Source organism: Schistocerca gregaria, chromosome 4 (genome assembly GCF_023897955.1).
Source record: "Schistocerca gregaria isolate iqSchGreg1 chromosome 4, iqSchGreg1.2, whole genome shotgun sequence".
Classification (NCBI taxonomy): domain Eukaryota; kingdom Metazoa; phylum Arthropoda; class Insecta; order Orthoptera; family Acrididae; genus Schistocerca; species Schistocerca gregaria.
Genome location: NC_064923.1, coordinates 555431751 through 555452753, shown reverse-complemented (window position 1 = coordinate 555452753; position 21003 = coordinate 555431751). Strand labels below are relative to the sequence as shown.

The 21003-nt window shown below is 44.6% G+C and overlaps 1 protein-coding gene across 2 annotated transcripts in view; it reads left to right on the top strand.

Annotated features, from left to right (window-relative positions):
- Positions 1–21003, top strand: part of LOC126266776 (nuclear envelope integral membrane protein 1a) — a 123147-nt gene that overhangs the window by 10618 nt on the left and 91526 nt on the right. For both annotated transcript variants that reach the window (XM_049971313.1, XM_049971314.1), the window contains exon 3: positions 13393–13606. In XM_049971313.1, the coding sequence (XP_049827270.1) occupies positions 13393–13606 (214 nt within the window). The remainder of the gene's footprint in view (positions 1–13392; positions 13607–21003) is intronic.

The following is a 21003-nucleotide window of genomic DNA, read 5'->3' as shown; positions in this document are numbered from 1 at the left end:
GTACCACGATAGGTCTTAATTTTCATTGAATACACAAGTGTTAAATATAGGTTTGAGGCTGAAGGTAAGGCCTTTCGGAGAGATGGTGGGTTCTGCCAGGACCAAGGTTAGACAATAGATTGACAGTAGTATTGGGAGTCAGAAGAGTGTATGGGAATAGTATTTTTCATTGGTTATGAAGATATTTTAGTGGATTAGATCGCCACAGCGAAGTTTGACTGCTGTGAGGGGTTAATATTGAGGGAATTTTACAGGAGTGGTGGGTTATTTGGGAGAGGGGATGGTATTTACAGGCAGGGGTAGGATAATAATAGGTTCGATGGTTTCTGCAGATGGTGTTTAGTATAGTGTTTCGGATTTGGGGAGTGAGGAGCTTTATCCTTGTGAAGGAAGGTAGGAAACTGCAAAAATATTGGAAGTATTTGGCAAAATGATAGACTTCATGTAGGTCTGTGCTTGAATAGTGTAAAGGACATGAAAAGTGAGGGTTAGGTATTGATGGAATTTTTCAAATTTGAGTCTTTATAGAACAATGTGTGGTAGATAAAGAGGGAGAGTTTTGTGTAAGCAAATATTACACATAAAAAGTTACAAGTAGGCTTTCAGTAAGAGTATGACAGGGTAAAATATGTCAAAGGCAGAGTTCTCTGAACTGATGGAGGTAGAATAAATAAGGATTTATAGTGGGCTGTTCATAGAAAAACCTAGTAATACGAAGGTGGAAAATTAGGAAAAAATGTAAAGGTTTAAGAGGAGAATCCAGTATCAGGGTCTTGCGACAGTCCCCACCCTCCTTACGAGCGTGACCTGTTAGCATCACATTATGACAGTCCCAAAAAACACTCATCACTTTGCCCGATGAAGATTGGGTATTCACCTTTTTCAGCTGTAGGTTCTGCTTCTTGCTTTACACCTTTATCAACTCTAGGTCATAGTGATACACCCAGAACTCATCCATTGAGAAATTACATGGATTGGCTTGACTCAGGTGCACAGTGCCACTGCTGCCTTGGCTCAGCAGCCTTTCTGAATGGTTATGACCACTCACGGAACCACAAGCAGTGACCTTTGTTATGCTCAAAATGGTGTTCTGTGTGTTGAATACTGATCTATGGTTGATCTTCATTTCCTCCACTATCACCCCTTATGTGATACACCCACTTTCCTTGAGATTCCCTGGTTTTCATATAGATGGACTGCCACTTCATCAAAGAGATTTGGCTAACTACACTGGAAGTGTCTGTGACACACAACACATCTTGTGTGATATAATGGTGCATTATTTCCAGACATTAACTCCATATGAATTGTTGCTGTGTTGTTACCCTCCAAACACAAAAACCAATTACCATGCAATACTCCACATTGTCAGTGGACTTCCCCATTTTCTTTTGGCTCCTTTAGTGATGTGCTATGGTACTGTGGCATAGGGCTTTCAGTGTGTAGCAGGACTTTGGATATGTACTGTGAACAAACAAATAAAAATAATTGTTACCGTATTTCTTAAAGACTAAAATAAAAACTTTACTACTACTTGTGTGGAAATAATATGCATTGAAATAATTGTAGATTTGTCTGTTATGCAATGTTGCTTTATAAATTTACCTTGCAGTTTTAATTATTTATAGAAAAATGCATTTCAGATTTTCTTCTTCCAACCAAACACAGACTTAACCCCTCAGGGGCTCAACATTCGTTTGCTGAGTACGGGCGTGGCCCCCCTGCGGGTTCGGGGGGTAAGAATAGGCCCGCGGTATTCCTGCCTGTCGTAAGAGGTGACTAAAAGGAGTCTCAACCTTTTTGGCTTTATATGATGGTCCCCTCTCGGGTTTGACATCCATCTTTCTAAATTGTTCCGAAGAGAGAGCCACTTGGGGAAGGGCGCCTTACATGGTGCACTGTATCTGTCGTGCATTGAGACCTTTAGCCGGCTTTCTCGTCGTTGCAATGGTGTCCTGCTCGTTTTCCATCTCTTGGGCGAGGATACGTCCCTGGGTGCGATTACCACGCTGCACTGTGCAGTGTTCCTTTTCGCTGCGACGACGACCTTATACATTTTTGCACCTAAGATCCAGCAGGGTAGCCAGTCCGTTGTGGTGGGGCCGCCATGTACCCTGTTGGTTGTAGCCCCCTGACAACATGGGGATCGCTCTACTGATGCCTGCACCATTTACTCCCCATGTATGCCAAGGAGTAGATGCCCATCTCCCTGGGGCATCAGGACTCCCGGCACTGGCCATCCTGCCAGGTGGCTCTTGCTGTGGCTGGGTGGTGCCCATGGGGAGGGCCCTTGGTCGGAGTGGGTGGCATCAGGGCGGATGTCCCGCAATGAAGTGTGGTACATCATCTCTTGCTGGTGGCCAGCCACCAGCAGTCTCTAAGCGTTCAAGGGCTCATTTTAAAGCTAACATTTATGACCCCAAATGGTTCCCATCCCTGGCCACACCATGGGAGGAACGAAAGGCAATGAATGATACTGACATGTATTCGCCCAGGTATCTCGTCTGTACCAGAGCTGATGGGGAATCCTTTGTATCCATGAAGCCTCAGTTCTTTGTAGAGCATTTGGAGGACAAGTTTAGGGAGGTGGAGGGCTTGTCTAAAATGCGCTCTGGGTCAGTTTTGATAAAAACAGCATCCTCCGCCCAGTCATGCAGGTTGCTTGCTTGTTACAAGTCGGGGGATGTTAACGTTACCATCACACCACATAAGAGTTTAAATATGGTCTAGGGTGTTATTTTCCATAGCGACCTACTTCTGCAGTCTGATGACGAGCTGCGCACCAACTTAGAGCGTAGAAGTGTTCATTTCGTGTGGCGCGTTCGGCGGGGTCCGAGGGACAATCAGGTTGCTACCGGTGCCTTCATCTTGGCCTTCGAGGGTGATACATTACCGGAGAAGGTCAAGGTGATGGTCTACTGTTGTGACGTCAAGCCCTATATCCCTCCCCCGATGCGGTGGTTTAAGTGCTGGAAGTTCGGCCATATGTCTTCCCGCTGTACTTCCAGCCTCGCATGTCGAGATTGCGGACGCCCATCTCATCCCGATACTCCATGTGCTCCGCCTCACATCTGTGTCAACTGTGGAGAGCCTCATTCACCTTGCTCGCCAGACTGCAGGATCTTACAGAAAGAATGCAAAATCATGGAATATAAGACCCTGGACCGACTGACTTACACTGAGGCTAAGCGGAAATTTGAACGGCTACATCCCGTGCGCATGTCATCATCTTATGCCTCCACTGTCACTCCTACTCCAGCTCCTTTAGCTGCACCACATACAGTCAGCTCTCAGCGTCAGAGGACCTCACCTGCCCCCTTGACAACGGGGGGCCCCTGCTCTTGCTGTTGCTCCCACACCATCTATCTCTGGAGCAGCACCCACTAAACCACCGGGGACACCAGTCCCCACTTCTAAGCCGGAGAAGCGTAAGTCTTCTTTGGCTTCTCTCGCTCGGAAGGGATCCCTTGGGTCACTCCCTTCCCAGGTTCCTACCAGCAGCGGCACAGCAGACACCAACCAGTGGCTGAAGAAGCCACAGGCTGCTGGTCATCGAGCTTCGCAATCATCTTCGGTTCCAGAGACTGACACCAATCAGCCCACTCAACGACGGCAACCGAAGGAACAGCGAGAGAAAATTACATTGAAGCCACGTAAGACCAAGGCACCTGCGATGGCTCCTACTCCACCATTACCTACAAGCTCTGCACCTGAGGATGAGGTGGAGATTCTTGCGTCCGCTGAGGACCTCGATCTCGCTGGTCCCTCAGACGCAATGGATACCATTTGCATGGGTGCTCCATCGGAGGCAGCAGGTGACCCAGTGGCGTAATCTGCCTTCCCAGTCCCATCATGCCTTTCGCAGCCATGAACAACACCATCCTCCAGTGGAACTGCAGCAGTTTCTTCCACCATCTAGCTGAGCTCCGCAAACTTATCAGCCTTCACCCTTTCCTCTGCATTGCTCTGCAGGAAACTTGGTTTCCGGCAATGCGAACCCCCGCCCTCCATGGCTATAGGGGTTATTATAAGAACCGGGCAGCTTATGAAAGGGTGTCTGGTGGCGTCTGCATCTATGTCCTGAACTCTCTTCACAGCGAGTCTGTCCCTCTCCAAACACCTTTAGAGGCTGTCGCTGTTCGGGTGTGGATGCCACAGGCTGTTACCGTCTGCAGTCTTTACCTTCCACCGGATGGTGAGGTCACGCAGCATGTCCTGGATGCTCTGATAGCCCAATTGCCGCCACCTTTCTTGTTACTGGGCGACTTTAACGCCCATAACCATCTGTTGGGTGCGTCAGTGGCAACAGGTCGAGGCGCCGTCATTGAGCATTTATTGGCGCAGCTCAATCTCTCGATATTAAATGATGGTGCCTTCACACACTTCAGTGTGGTGCATGGAGCATACTCTACCATTGACCTCTCGATCTGTAGCCCTAGCCTCTTACCGTCTGTCCAATGGAGAGTGCATGATGACCTGTGTGGTAGTGACCACTTTCCGATCTTTCTGTCACTGCCACAGCATCAATCTTCTGGCCGCCCTAGCAGATGGGCTCTGAATAAGGCTGACAGGGACTTGTTCTCCTCCACTGCCTCTATTGAGCCTCTCTCTAATGATGACATTGATGCAGTGGTTCAATCGGTCACCACCGGCATCGTTACTGCCACCGAATCTGCCATTCCCCGTTCTTCTGGGTCCCCTCGGTGGCAGACTGTGCCTTGGTGGTCGCCTGAGATTGCTGAAGCGATTAAAGCTCGCCGGCGGGCACTCCAGCGTCACAAGCGACATCCATCAATTGAACACCTTATCGCCTGATTCAAACGGCTGCGTGCGCGAGCCCGCCGCATTGTCCGCCAACGCAATCAGGAGTGCTGCGAATGATATGTGTCCACCATTGGCCTCCATGTCACTCCATCGCAGGTCTGGGCCAAGATTCGCTGGCTCTATGGCTATCAGACCCCTGTCAGTGTCCCTGCGCTCTCACTGAATGGAGCCGTTTGTACTGACTCAGACGTCATTGCAAACCGCTTGGCAGAGCACTTCGCCCTGAATTCCGCTTCTGCCAACTACCCCTTAAGCTTCCGCTCCATTAAAGAGCGGATAGAACGTCGGAGTCTTTCTTTTCGCACCCACCATCCTGAATTGTACAATGTTCCATTCAGTGAGTGGGAATTTTGCAGTGCCCTCGCCGCTTGTCCTCCTGGGCCAGATAGCATCCACTCTCAGATGCTGAAACGCCTTTCAGTGGACTGCCAGCGACGCCTCCTCGACCTTTACAACCGCATTTGGCTCGAGGGTGAGTTTCCGTCGCAATGGCGGGAAAGTCCTGTTGACCCCATTCTGAAACCAGGGAAGAACCCTTTGGAGGTGGACAGCTACCGTCCCATTAGCCTCACCAACGTTGTTTGCAAGTTGCTTGAACGGATGGTGAGCCGGCGCTTGAATTTGGTACTGGAGTCTCGAGGCCTTCTGGCTCCGTCTCAGGGTAGGTTCTGTAAAGGCCGCTCCGCCGCAGACAATCTGGTGAGCCTGGAGTAGGCCATCCGTACTGCCTTTGCCCGCCATCAGCATCTGGTTGCTGTCTTTTTCGACATGCAGAAGGCGTATGATACGCCATGGCGTCATCACATCCTTTCTATGCTTCATGGATGGGGTCTTCAGGGCCCTCTGCCGATCTATATCCGCAATTTTCTGTCGTATCGTACCTTCTGCATGCATGTCGCGGCCTCATGTAGTTCCTCCCAAGTCCAGGAGAACGGTGTGCCACAGGGTTCTGTTCTAAGTGTCTGTCTGTTTTTAATAGCCATTAACGGGCTCGCTGCGGCCATGGGGAAATTCTGTCTCCGCTTCCCTGTATGCTGACGACTTCTGCCTTTACTACAGCTCTATTGGCATTGCAGCTGCTGAACGTCAGCTACAGGGCGCAGTCTTGGGCTGTAGCGCATGGTTTTCAGTTTTCGGCAGCCAAGACCTGCGTTATGCATTTCTGCCGGTGACGCACTGTTCACCCTGAGCCGCGGCTTTATCTCGATGGTGAGCTTTTTACAGTGGTGGAGTCACATAGGTTTTTGGGGGTGGTTTTTGATGCCCGGTTGACTTGGCTGCCTCATATTCGGCAGCTTAAACAGGCGTGTTGGCGGCATCTAAATGATCTGCGATGCCTGAGCCACACCAGGTGGGGCACCGACCGATCTACTCTCCTACGGCTTTACCAGGCGTTAATCCAGTCCCGTCTGGACTATGGGAGTCTGGCTTATGGCTCAGCATCCCCATCTGCGTTACGGCTGCTGGATCCAATCCTTCGCAGCGGGATACGCCTTGCCACTGGTGCCTTCCAGAGAAGCCCTGTGGACAGCAATCGCCGTACGTGTCAAACAGCTTGTCTACGGGCTTGGGTGTTTCCCTGTTCCACCTCCTGTCCGGGCACCTCTGCGTACACCCCCGTGGTGTGTGCCTCGCCCTTGCCTTCGGCTCGACTTGGCACAGGACCCGAAGGACTCAGTCCCTCCGGAGGCCTTCCGACGCCGCTTTTATTCCATCCTGGCCACGTATCAGGGCTCTGGCGTTGTCTACACTGACAGTTCAATGGTTGCTAGTCGTGTCGGTTATGCACTAACTCTAGGGGACCATTCTGAACAACGTTCGTTGCCGGCTGGCTGCAGTGTTTACACTGCTGAGCTGGTCGCCATCTTTCATGCCCTAGAGTATAGCCGCTCCTGCTCAGGTGAGTCCTTCATTATCTGTAGCAATTCCCTGAGCGGTTTACGAGCTCTCGACCAGTGTTTCCCTAGTTCTCGTCTGGTGATAGCTATCCAGGAGTCCCTGCATACTCTTGCGTGTTATGGCCGTTCTGTGGTCTTCGTGTGGACCCCAGGCCATGTTGGGATACCCGGCAATGAGAATGTTGACCGCCTGGCGAAAGAGGCCACCAGTACACAATCTCTGGACATTGGCCTCCTGGAGACAGATTTGTGCGCCTTCCTACGCAGCAAAATTCTGGACCTTTGGGCCACTGAATGGTGCGCCCTGCCTTCACGAAACAAACTTCGGGCCATCAAGGAGGATACCGGGGTGTGGCGCTCCTCCTTACGGGCCTCTTGCAAGGAGTCTGTTGTCCTCTGCCGGCTGCGCATTGGGCACACATGGCTGACGCACGGCCACCTATTGCGACGTGAGGACCCACCTTTATGTCGCTGCGGCTCCGTTTTGACAGTGGTCCACATTTTATTGAACTGTCCACTTTTAGCTGTGCTCAGGCAGTCGTTCGCACTGCCTGACACGCTCCCTGCGCTTTCAGCATGCTATGGCTGACTTAGTTTTACGTTTTATTCGGTCAGGGTTTTTTTTATCGTTTAATCTGAGTGTTTCTGTTTCATTTTATTGTATTGTTGATTCTGGCCTTTGGCCTACGATTTTAAACTGAGTTTTTAATGTGTTGTCGGTGGTTGGCTTTTCCTTTTTTATCCCTATGGTTGGCCAACCACCGCCACACTCTGTGTGGTTTTACTTTGTTTTGTCTGTTCTTTGTCTGAGTATTTCTTGTCCTGTGTCATCTGCCATCTTTCCTGTTGTTCATTTTTCTTCTCTTTAGGAGGTGTTAGTTTTTTTTTTTTCCTTGGTACAAGGGACCGATGACCGTAGTAGTCTGGTCCCTTTAATCCAACCAACCAACCAAGTACGGGCGTGGCGCCCCCGGGGTTCCTGAGCACCGTGCGGTGCGGCGGTGGAATGTTGTGTTTCGTAGAACAGGAGTATTGGCTTCACCCCATGGACTGTGAGGAAGGTACCCACATAAAAAAAAAAAAAAAAAAAAACCTCAACCTCAATGTGTGCTACCCACTGAGGAGGTGAAAAGCTGTTGAGGTTAAACAGTCTTTAGCGAGCAACCTCTGGGGCACCTGCCGCAGCCCAGTTGAATCAGGCTTGCTCAGGCATGCAGGGCTCTGCCTGGGTCAACGGTTGTTTCCCTAGCGTCTCGTTGGATCCTTATGGAACTGTCTCATGAAACTACCACTCCTCAAAGAGAGCTCGGTTGGTCAGTCCTCCCGAAAAGAAGTCTACGAGTAATAGTAACGGGGCATTAGTGTGCCATAACACTTTCATTGTAATCAAGCGAAATGGGGGAAGTTTTGAGAAGATATCCCCATTCTATATTACCGAGGCATTGGAAGGTACAGCTGGGTCTCTGAAAAGTGTCAAACGACTACGTAATGGAACGCTTTTCGTGGAAACTGCTAATTCCACCCAAATATCTAAGCTTCTAGGATGTAAGGTCTTAGGTGACTACCCAATCAAGGCTGAATTGCATAACACTCTTAACTATAGTAAGGGCGTGGTTACCTGCTCCAATATAATGGAGATGGACCCTGCGGAGTTGCGTGAAGAGTGGAAGAATGTGGGCGTCAAAAAGGTGCAGAATTATACGAGGAGAATCAATGGAAAATTGGAAAAATCGGCAATGTTTATTCTAACATTTAGTTCTACCTAATTACCGGAATATATCCTTGCCAGCTATATCTGCCTTAAGGTTCACCCATTTGTTCCTAGCCCCATGCACTGCTATAAATGTCAAATATTTGGCCATACCAATATGGGATGTAACAGGAAGGCTACATGTGGCAATTGTGGAGGCTCTGCTCATGAGACGGGGACTTCTTCTACACTCCCTCCTAAATGTGTTAACTGCTCTGGGGATCACCCAGTGTGGGGTTTACAACGAGGAAAAAAAAATTCAAGAGTTGAAAGTATAGAGACGCATAACCTATGGTGAAGTTAGAAAGGCTTACAAAGCCATGTAACCACCGGTTTTTGCAACTTCTTTTGCATCAGCCCTTAGAACACCAATGGCTAAATGTGAGGCCTTCACACAAACTCGGACCACAGATTAAAGTATTAGCATATGCACTTGTTGCTGTACCTGAGGGGGAAATGCTCCACTTGCAACTGATGTCGCTTGGAAGCCGTCAGCAGTAGACTTACCACCTAAGCCACACATCACTCCCAACCTTCAGAAGCCACCTAAGCCGTCCCAGCGACCCAGATAGCCTTCTCCTCCTGTCAGTAAAGAAAAAGTTCTTCTTAAAGTAGTTCCAAGTCAAAGAAAGCGGTAGGTAAGCCTTCTGATCGATAAGCACTCTCCCTTTCTGATGGCGACTATGCTCTTTAAGATACGGACTTCAAATCTGAAGAACTAGAGAATGCGGAAACAGCTAACGTTCCCCCTGATATCTCCGGTAAATTTCCGCCTACGAGGGAGGAAGGAAAGAACCATCATTGCTAACCAATGGCTTCAGTAGAGACTTCTGTGTTGCAGTGGAATTTGAATGGATATCACTCACATTTGGAAGAATTGCAGCTGCTGGTCCAGGATAAACCATTCTGCATCTGCTTACAAGAAACGCATATTTAAGTCACAGGCACACCTACATTACGGGGCTACCACATATACAGGAAAGATGATACTGCTGTATGCGGGGCTAAAGGTGGAGTGGCTATTTTTCTTGATAACAGATAGCACTCCTCTGCTGTCCCTCTTGCCTCGGCCATCCAAGCAATTGCTGTGAAAGTTTTCTCACCATTTACTATCACAATCTGTTCTTTGTATCGGCCCCCCCCCCCCCCCCCTCCCAATGACACTTCGGATGCGGACGCACTGGCAGACTTCTTCCAGGCACTTCCGCACCCATTCCTTCTTGTGAGGGACTTCAATCCCCACAATGTGTTGTGGGGCTCTGCTTCAGGGGTAGACTGATCGAGTGACTCGTCCATTCTGATGGGTCAGATGACTGACTTTTCCACAGCTACAGGGTCTTTTTCAGCTATTGGTCTTTGCTTTTGTTCCTCAGCTATTGCAGATTCAATTCAGTGGGAAGTGGCTCTAGATTTACTTTCTAGTGACCACTCCCCAGTGTGGATTCGTCTGCAGCCTAGGACAGTGACCAACAGGAGACCATGCAGGTGGATGATACAAAGGGCAAATTTGTTACAGTACAGTCAATAGGCTAATTTTGAACAAAAGGATTGTGCACAAGAGTCGGCAGCCCATATCACTCGTGAGATCCAAAGGGATGCCACAGAGTCCATCCCCAGGTCTAGTAACCACCTCTGATGACGGCCTGTACCGTGGTGGAATGACAACTGTTGATTGGTAATCAGGGCCAGACGGTCAGCTCGTTGGAACTTCAAATGGTGTCCAACTAAAGGAAGTCTTCATGTCTTCAGGACTGTGAGAGCACATGCAAGGCAAGTGATCAAAGAAAGGAAGAGGGCTTCCTGGAGGGGAATTAACAACTTCCATTAATCGGTCCACTTCCGTTGCGCACATTTGGGAATCAATAAGACAGATTTCAGGCAAGGGTAATAAACATCCCCTTACGGCCTTGTCACATAATGGGGTCTTGGTGGAAATGTCAGAAGAGATGGCTCACGTTTTAGCTGAACACTTCTTTACTGTTACTAAGTCATCCAGACAAGCTCCTGTTGTTCGGGTAACCTGTCGGACTGCAGAGATGAGGAAGCTGAATTTTTTCTCGCTTAATGAAGTAGTCTACAACCTCCCATTCTCCATGTGGGAACTGGAAACAGCTTTCTCTGCAGCCAAAGACACTGCTCCAGGACCTGATGAGATCCATTATGCCATGCTTCGTCATCTGTGCCCTGAAGCAAAAGGTCAGCTCCTCTCTTGTTTCAATCAGATTTGGTTTGATGAACAGTACCCCATGAGTTGGAAGGAGGCAATCTTAATTCCATTCTGGAAACCAGGTAAAGACCGGAGCGCCCCGAACAGTTATCGGAGTGTCGCTCTTACTAGTTGTATGGGTAAGACTCTTGAACGCATGGTCAACTGCTGCCTCGTTTGGTTTCAGACACTACCATTCCACTCTTGACAACTTGATACTACTGGAGATGGCTATACACAGGAGTCCTTCTTACACCGAAACCATTTAGTTTGTGTGTTTTTCGACCTCGAAAAAGCATGACACTACTTGGAGGTACAATATCCTTCGCCAACTTCATGAATCGGAACTATGTGAACGCCTGCCACTTCTGATCCAATCCTTCCTCGAGGACAGGCGTTTTCGTTATCACATTGGCGATGCCATATCTGATTGCTATGTTCAGGAGAATGCTGTGCCCCAGGGCAGTGTCTTCAGTGTTACATTGTTTGCCATCGCTATCAATGGCATTTCCTCTGAAGTCAGGAGCCCTGTCAAATGCTCTTTGTTTGTGGATGACTTTGCAATCTTCTGCTCTTCCTCTGGTCTTATGACAATGACAAGGCAGCTACTGCTCAGCATTAGGAGGCTGGAAACCTGGGCGCAGACAACTGGTTTTCAGTTCTCACCTGAGAAGACTGTGTGTGTCAATTTTAATCATGCTCTTCGGAGTTTTAACCAACTATAGCTTACAATGGGGGGGGACGTATTTTACTTTTTCAAGACACAGTGCGCTTTTTGGGTCTATTATTGGACTCAAAATTGACATGGCTCCCACACCTGAAAGACCTACAAACAAAGGGTGTCCGCTTGTTGAACATTTTGAAATGCCTTGGTGGAAAAACAAGGGGAACTGACAGGCCCTGCGTCCGACAGTTTCATAAGGTATTTGTTCGATCACGCTTAGACTATGGCAGCATGGTCTATGGACCGGCCCATCCTTCCTACCTCAGGATGTTAGATGCTGTCCCCCATGCGGGCATTTGTATATCAACTGGAGCCTTTCAGACCAGCCCAATTCAGAGTCTGTGTGCAGAGGCTGGTGAACCACCACTCTGGATTCGGCGACGTATCCTTTCGGCTTGAGAGGCACTGAAAATCTCAGCGTCACCTCAGTCGGCATTTAGTTCAGTGATCCAACCCGCCTTTGAACGACTATTCAGGAATTGGCCCCACGTGACTCAGCCATTTGGTATACGTGCTACGGCCTGCCTCAAGGATCTGGATCTCTTGGGTATGAAAATACACACCCAGGGATGGAACGCACTGCTGCCTTGGTTTCTTCGGAGGCACAAAGTGATTTTAAGCTTGACGCAGTACCCGAAAAATTGTACTCCAGATACGGTTTTTACAACTTTGTTTTCATCTATTTTAAGTACGTACCATCGTTCTATCCTTATTTATACAGATGGATCCCAGCAGGGGAATGCTCTTGGTTGTTCTGTAGTTTTCCCTGATAGGATTTTTAAAGTGCATCTTCCAGAACAATTTACAAATTATGATGCGGAGTTATATGGCATTCTAATGGCACTGTAGAGGGTTCACAGACATCACCGTAAGAGTTTTCTTGTCTGTTCCAACTCTCATAGTGCACTGCAACCACTTCACCAATTGTATCTGATAGACCCGCTGATTCAGCTGATCCATGACTGCTTACAGTGGCTCAAACGCCATGGCAAGGAGGTGATAAGTGATCTTTTGCTGGGTATCTGGCCATGTTGGGATACAGGGTAATGACATGGCTGATAAAGCTGCCAAGGAAGCATGTTGGGATGGTGCTGTACGTCAATGTCCCATCCCGTTGCATGCCATTATCTCATTTTCTGACAGATGCATCATGCGTCAGTGGGAGACTGAATGGTTGCAGGTGTCGGACAACAAACTGCAGTCACTCAAACCGACCACAAAAGCTTGACTTCGTGTCAGCCTCACCGCTGGAATGAGGTTTTGCTTACCAAACTGCACATCAGGCATAGCCCTTTCACACATAGCTTCCTCCTCCGGGGGGAGGATCCACCTTTCTGTGAAGTTTGTGGCGTGCCTCTTTCAGTTCAGCATATTGTGGTTACATGTGTCCTGTATACTGATAATCGGACAGCCCTTGGTCTCGCAGATACCGATACCAGTGTTAACAGAATGGTGAAATTTTGTGAACTATCAGGCTTCATCCCTAAACTGGTGGGACTTTAGTACGGTAGGCTTTAGTACATTATAAACTGCTCTGCATGTGGGACAGCCTTCGTCCCCACCCATGAGATTTCCTGTTGTTTTTTCGTCAGAACACTGATGACCGTGTTGTTGAGTGCCTCCTCAACCCAACTAATCATCATCATCAAACACAGGCTTTAGGCTATGCTATAGATCAGTCTGTCTTCACAAATAAGATTTCGTGAGGGGAACCTTTTGCTCTGTATCTGTTATTTATAGTTACATAGCAGGGAGCTTTTTCATCACTGGTATAAAGTAATAGTGACTTGAAATTATTATAAAATAGTATCTTTCTTACATAAATGAAAGTAAAATTATATTTTTTTTTTCCTCTAGATGCCCATCAGTGCTATGTGGCATGTGCCTATAAATATTTGTAACCAGTTTATTGCGTTTAGTAGATAAGTTGTGTGAATTGCAATTTTATAGGAACCTCTTTTTTCTGAAATTGTTCTAAAATGTGTTACAGTTGAAAATAAATGTGGATCCTAGTAATTATGATGTCTATTTGGGACACACGCCAGAAGAAGTTGCAGAGCAGCTGGAATTGCAGCAGTCTTCGTGGAGCTTCAATCTGCTTTCTTCTAAGTCTAATATACACCATCTTGATCCTTTCAACCGCACATGTGTTGGTGTGTACAATATGAAGAGGGGAAAATATACTGTGGAGCTCCTCCATCTGCGTAAGTGCTATTTTTTTTCATCAGCTGCAACAAGAATGAAACGTGTGATATAGAAGGTAACTGCAAGGAGAAAAAAGCCACAGTGCTTTAGACAGTATTATTTCAGGACAAGAAGCTTACTAGACCCTTTAACTGCTGTTCAAACTCTCAGTATGCATGAATTGTGTTTCTGTAGAATTAACAAATCCTGCATGTTGCTTGTATATTTTCTCTCTCCTAAGAGCCGTGAGGCACATTTTCTCTGGCCTTTCACCGGATGCAATTTTGATTTTGCATTATCTGGCTGAAGTCAGCCCAAACAAATAGCTCTCACCCCATCTTTTATGCAACGCCCAGTGTCCATGGAAATTATCAGTTTGTTAACCATTACAAACAAAATTATGTTTAAAGCAGATTTTATGTGCTCATTACATAAAGAGGTCCCAGATTAGTCATGTTTGATATTTGTTTTAGTTTTATGTACTAACAGGGACAGAAGAACTCAAAGAATATGAGTCTTCCAGCATGACAGCACTGCCTTGGCTCGCACTGAGTGCTACTGCCAAGCATGCATTGCTACTGAGTTGCAGCTAGATTGCTGTTTATTCTTCATGTTTCACTATCTCTTTTGATTCATATTGATAAATCAAATATCAGGCTAGAATCAAACAATGGAAAATCCAGGATGGAATGTAACAAAATTAGAGAAGGAAAGTTGCTACTCACCATATAGTGGAGATGCTGAGTCGTGATAGGCACAACAAAAGATTCACACAATTATAGCTTTTGGCCATTAAGGCCTTTGTCAGCAACGCACACGCACACACACACGCACACGCACGCAACCTGCGTGTTTTCAGTTATTTGAGACTGCAGGTGTGTGTGTGTGTGTGTGTGTGTGTGTGTGTGTGTGTGTGTGTGTTGCTGATGAAGGCCTTAATGGACAAAAGCTATAAATATCAGGCTAGGCTATTTTGGAAGCACTTTATAAAATGGGCGCACAAAATTTTTATTGTAATTAGAAACACTTTCCATTGGCAGTTGGCATCACATAAGACATGATGAGCAATAATGGTTTGGGCTGACTCCATCTAAACAGTGCAGAAACAAAATTGCAAATATCTGCCAAAACACCAGAGAAAATGGCTCGTAGAAAAGAGACTGTGTGTGTGTGTGTGTGTGTGTGTGTGTGTGTGTGTGTGTGTGTGAGAGAGAGTTCATACCCACCATGATCATTTGTTTGCTCTGAACACGCTGTCACTGCCAGCCTCTTTTCCCGTGTAGCCATCTACAATGATAGGAGACACCTCATACTGTGTGCACTTTAGGTGAATTTGACATTTGTGCTGAAATATCGAGTATGTATCAACTATAATAGCTGGTTTCATTTACCAAGATATCATCTTTTAAGAGTACTGTATATTATAAACGTCTATACGTTTCTTCAAATAACTTATTCACTTTCTTCACATTTCTTCCCGTAGTGTCTTAAAAGTGAGACAACTCCTATAGAAAATGGGCGAGTCATGTCTCAAGCTGGCATCTCCACTCGTACAGTTTACTCCATCATGAGGTAAATAGTCTTGTACTGGATATGTTCCAACATAATTGCAAGTTTTACTCACAGCCTCACGTAAAGGATAGGTAATTTCATTTACAAGCAAGGATATGGTTGAACAGGAGTGTAACTAACCACTGCAGCCTGGAATGTTCAACACACAGGCACAAAAGGAAAGGAACTAAATAAGATTATCAGAGTGTACAAGGTAAATACTGTGGTGGTAGCAAATATTCAAATGACTATCGGCTACTGGAGGTTTAGAACACTGCCATATTGTAGGTAGGAGTAGGTAAGAAGAAATGAGCACAGTGTGTGGTGGTTACATCACTAGATGAGAAATATATTAGAGAAACATATTAGAACATGTACATCAATCAGTTGCCAATGGCCTTGCTGCAGTGGTAATACCAGTTCCCATCAGATCGCCGAAGTTAAGCACTGTCAGGCTTGGCCAGCATTTGGATCGGTCACCGTCCAGGTCTGCCTAGTGCTGTTGACAAGTGGGGTGCACTCAGCCCTTGTGAGGGCAAATGAGGAGCTACTTGATTGAGAAGTAGCGGGACTAGTCATGAAAACTGATAACGGCCGGGAGAATGGTGTGCTGACCACATGCCTCTCCATACCCACATTCGGTGACAAGTAAGAGCTGAGGATACCACGGTGCAGGTTGGTACCATTGGGCTTTCAAGGTCTGTTCGGATGGTGTTTGTTTTACATCACTTCAGTTAAGGAATGGCATCGTAATTAAAGTTTGATAGGGAACAAGACAGAAACAGCCTTGACGCTAAGAAGTGGTGTGGCAGTTTGGTTTGAAATTAAAGATGAGCTAGACAGAGTTGTTGTCTTTTTAGTAACACTGTTTACCATACATATCAAAAACTTGATAATGAAGATTTTAGGTTTCCAAGAAGGAAGTAGTAAGCACATGTTGTCAGATTGACTGCATCACATTTGCTGATGACATGGTGCTACTTACAGATAAGTCACTCTTTGGATAATACCTACATAGGCACCCATACTTTGCAAACCACTATGAAGTGCAAGGCAGAGCCCACATACAGTTGTATAAGGTATTAATACTTTTTCCCGTTCCATACACACGTGGAATTTGAGAAGAATGGCTGCTTAAATGCCTCTGGGCGTGCTGTAATTAATCTAATCCTGTCCTCATGTCTACTTTTGCATCATACTCTGGAAGCCACCTAATGGTGTATGGCAGAGGGTACTTTTTGTACCACTAACTTAGCCCTCCAACCCTGTTCCACTAGCAAATAACATATGAGGAGAATTATTGTCAGTAAGCCTTGGTATTGGCTGTAATTTCTTGAATTTTCTCCTCGTGGTCATTACGCAAGACATATGTGGGGGAAGTAATATATTGTCTGACTCTTCCTGGAAAGTACTCTCTCAAAATTTCAAAAGTAAATCTCTCTGCAATGCAAAATGTATCTTGTGACATCTGCCAATGGCATTTGTTGAGTATCTCCATAATGCTCTTGCACCCACGAAATGATCCCGTGACGAAACATGCCACCCTTCCTTGGATCTTCTATATCTCTATCAGTCCTACCTGGTAGGGATTCCAGGTAGATGAACAATACTCAAGAATTAATCGAACAAATGTTGTGTAAGCCACTTTCATTGTGAATGAGTTACACTTTGTTGACATTCATCGTATGAATCTGTCTGACATTTGCTTTTGCTACTGTTTGTTTATGTGGTCATTAAACTTCAGGTAGATCTGGATAGTTACTCATAGGTGTTTTGGTAGATAGTGTTTCCAGTGATTTCTCATGAATAGTGTTGCTGTACAGTAGTGAATTTCATTTCCTATGTATACACAATGTGACGTTTATTTACGTTCAGGGTCAACTGCCACAGCCTGCACCATTCATCGGTTCTCTGGAGATCATTCTGCAAATCGTTACTATTTTCTGGTGTCGCTGCTTTGTTATAAGCAACTGATTCCAACAAGAATGATATGTACATGGTTGTAGTGTATTCCTGTAGTCATCATTTAAAGCCGGTTCTTTGCATTTTGAAAGTAGGCTTTCTCAAATGTAAACTATCTTTGAGTCTGGTGGTTAAGGTCTTTCAACAGATCTGACACACTCCTGCAGGCACAAGCAAACCTGTGACTATTTGTGTTGTTTTCCTCTGTACATGTTCAATATACCCCATATAGTCTGGTTTGGTACAGATCCCACACACTTGAGCAATATTCTAGGATGTCACAGAGAGATTTCTAAGCAATCTCCGTTTGTAGACTGATTGCATTGCCGTAGTATTTTACCAGTAAACTGAAGTGTTACCCGCTTTTCCCATGACTGAGCTTATGTAATCATTCCATTCCATGTCACTACAAAGTGTTACACCCAAGTATTTATGTGAATTGATCATTTACAGTGGTTAGTTATTGACATTATAGTCATAGGAGGCTAAGTATTTTCATTTTACGAAGCACAAAGTTGTACATTTTTGAACATTTAAAGCAAGTTGCCAATCTTTGCACCACTTTGAAATCTTAAGATCTGACTGAACATTTGTGCAGCTCCCTTCGGATTGTACTTCACTACAGATAACTGCATCATCAGCAAACTTTCTGATGTGACTATTAATATTGTTCACAAGGTCATTAATATACAACATGAACAGCAAGGTACCCAACACACTTCCTTAGGGCACACCCAAAGTGACATCTACATCTGTCAATGACTTTCCAGCCAGAATAACTTTCTGCATTCTCCCTATCAAAAAATCGTCGGTACCATCACAAATTTTGATTGGTACCCCATATGACAATACTTTTGATAATGGATGTAGGTGTGGTAAAAAGTCAAATACTGTTCAGAAATCGAGAAATACTGCATCTACCTGAGTGCCGTGATCAATGTTTTTCCAATAAGTCATGGGAGAGTAGTGTGGGTTGCATTTAACATTGTTGATGGTTGGTGTGGAGGAGGTTGTTCTGTTAACAATACCTCATTATGTTTCATCTCAGAATAGGTACTAAGATTCTACAACAATAGGTGTCAATAACTGAGGCATTACATAAGCAAAAGAGAAGATAACACACAGAAAACTAAGGCGAGGAGAATACATTGTAAAAGACATATTAAAGTGAAAACCATATGTGAAATTTGACAGTAAAGATATTTTGGAGTGCTCTGATAACTCGAAGAGTGAAAAAGAAATAAGATCAAGAATTGCAATGGCAAATGAAGTGTCCCATAAAAAGAAATGCTTATTATGTAGCAAATGGGCATTGGATTTAAGGAGAAGGTTGATTAAATTCTTTGTCATGTTTTTTCTGTATGGCTGTGAATGCTGCACTTCGAAGAAGAGGTGAGTCAGGATTGAAGCATTAGAGATGTGGATATGGAGGAGAATGGCAAAAATAAAATGGATGTGTAAAGTGAAGAACTGTGCCTTATTGCAGAGAATAAAGGAACAAAAAACCCTTCTAAACCTGATCGAGAAAAGGAAAGCAGACTGAGTAGATTAGATTAGATTAGATTAGATTAATACTTGTTCCATAGATCATGAATACGACACTTCGTAATGATGTGGAAATGATGTGGAATGTGTCAGGTTAATGAAAGATGTCTGTACAAGATATTACATTACACAAAATATTGCATGACACTAATGCTTAAGTTAGTTTTTTTCCCTCCCTTAATTTATATCTAAAAATTCAGCCAATGAGTAGAAGGAGTTGTCATCTAGAAATTCTTTTAATTTGTTTTTAAATGTTGATTGACTATCTGTCAGGCTTTTGATGCTGTTTGATAGGTGACCAAAGACTTTTGTGGCAGTATAATTTACCCCCTTCTGTGCCAAAGTCAGATTTAACCCTGCATAGTGAAGATCATCCTTTCTCCTGGTGTTATAGCTATGCACACTGCTATTACTTTTGAACTGGGTTGGATTATTAACAACAAATTTCATAAGTGAATATATATACTGTGAGGTTACTGAGAGGATTCCTAGATCCTTAAATAGATGTCTGCAAGATGACCGTGGGTGGGCTAAAGCAATTACTCTGATTACATGTTTTTGAGCAGTGAATACTTTTCTACTCAACGATGAATTACCCCAGAATATGATACCATACGAAAGCAGTGAATGAAAGTAGGCATAGTAAGCTAATTTATTGAGAATCTTATCACCAAAATTTGCAATAACCCTAATAGCATACGTAGCCAAACTCAGACGTTTCAGCAGACCATCAATGTGTTGCTTCCAGTTTAACCTCTCATCAATGGACACACCTACAAATTTTGAAAATTCTACCTTAGCTACAGACTTCTGTTCAAAGTCTATATTTATTACTGGAGTTGTGCCATTTACTGTACGGAACTGTATATACTGTGTTTTATCAAAATTTAAAGAGAGTCCGTTTGCTGAGAACCACTTAATAATTTTGTGAAAAACATCATTTACAATTACATCACTTAGTTCTTGGTTTTTGGATGTTATTACTATAATAGTATCATCAGCAAAAAGAACTAACTATGCATCTTCATCAATATGGAATGGTAAGTCATTAATGTATATCAAGAACAGTAAAGGACCTAAGACCGAAGCCTGTGGGACCCCGTGCTTGATAGCCCCCCAGTTTGAGGAATCGGCTGTTTTATTAACATTACATGAACCACTTATTTCAACTTTCTGCATTCTTCCACTTACGTATGAATTAAACCATTTGTGCACTGCCCCCCTCAAACCATAATGATTTAGCTTATCTAAAAGAATTCCATGATTTACACAGTCAAAGGCCTTTGAGAGATTACAAAAAATACAAATGGGTGATGTCCGGTTATTCAGAGCATTAAATATTTGATCAGTGAAAGCGTATATGGCATTTTCTGTTGAAAAGCCTTTCTGAAAACCAAACTGACATTTTGTTAGTACTTTATTTTTACATATATGGGAGGCTACTATTGAATACATTACTTTCTCAAAAATTTTTGATAGAGCTGTCAGAAGAGAGATTGGGCGATAGTTGTTGACATCCGACGTATCCCCCTTTTTATTCAATGGTTTTACCATGGCATATTTCAGTCTATCGGGGAAAACACCCTGCTCCAAAGAGGTATTACATACGTGGCTGGGAATCCTACTTATCTGTGGGGAACAAGCTTTAAGTATCTTGCTGGAAATGCCATCAATTCCGTAAGAGCTTTTACTTTTCAGTGAGTTTATTATTTTACTGATTTCAGAGGGAGAGGTTTGTGGAAATACAGTTGTTTCAAACTGCACAGGTATGGCATCTTCTATTAGAAGCCTTGCCTCTTCTAGTGAAGATCTAGATCCTACTTTCTCCACAACATTTAAAAAATGATTATTGAAAATATTTCCAATTTCAGATTGTTTGTTAGTACACTTGTCATTCAGTTTTATGGCACTAAAGTCTTCCTGTGCACCTGGTTGCCCTGTTTCCCTTTCAATAATATTCCAAATTGCTTTAATTTTATTATCAGAGTTACTGATCTCAGACATGATACACATGCTTCTGGACTTTTTAATAACTTTTGTTAGTACCGCACAATAGTTTTTATAATATTGAACAATTTCGGGGTCAGTACTCCCTCTTGCTGTTAGATACAGTTCTCTTTTACGGTTGCAAGATATTCTTATTCCTTTAGTTAGCCAAGGTTTTTTATATGTTTTCTTGGAATTATGTTTCACTGTTTTCTTGGGAAAACAATTTTCAAATACCCTTAAAAATGTATCGTGAAATAAGTTATATTTCAAGTTTGCATCGGGTTCCATATACACTTCATCCCAGTCTAGCTCCTTTAGTCTTTCCCTAAAGTTTGCAGTATTTATATTGTTAATTGAATGCACTGCTTTG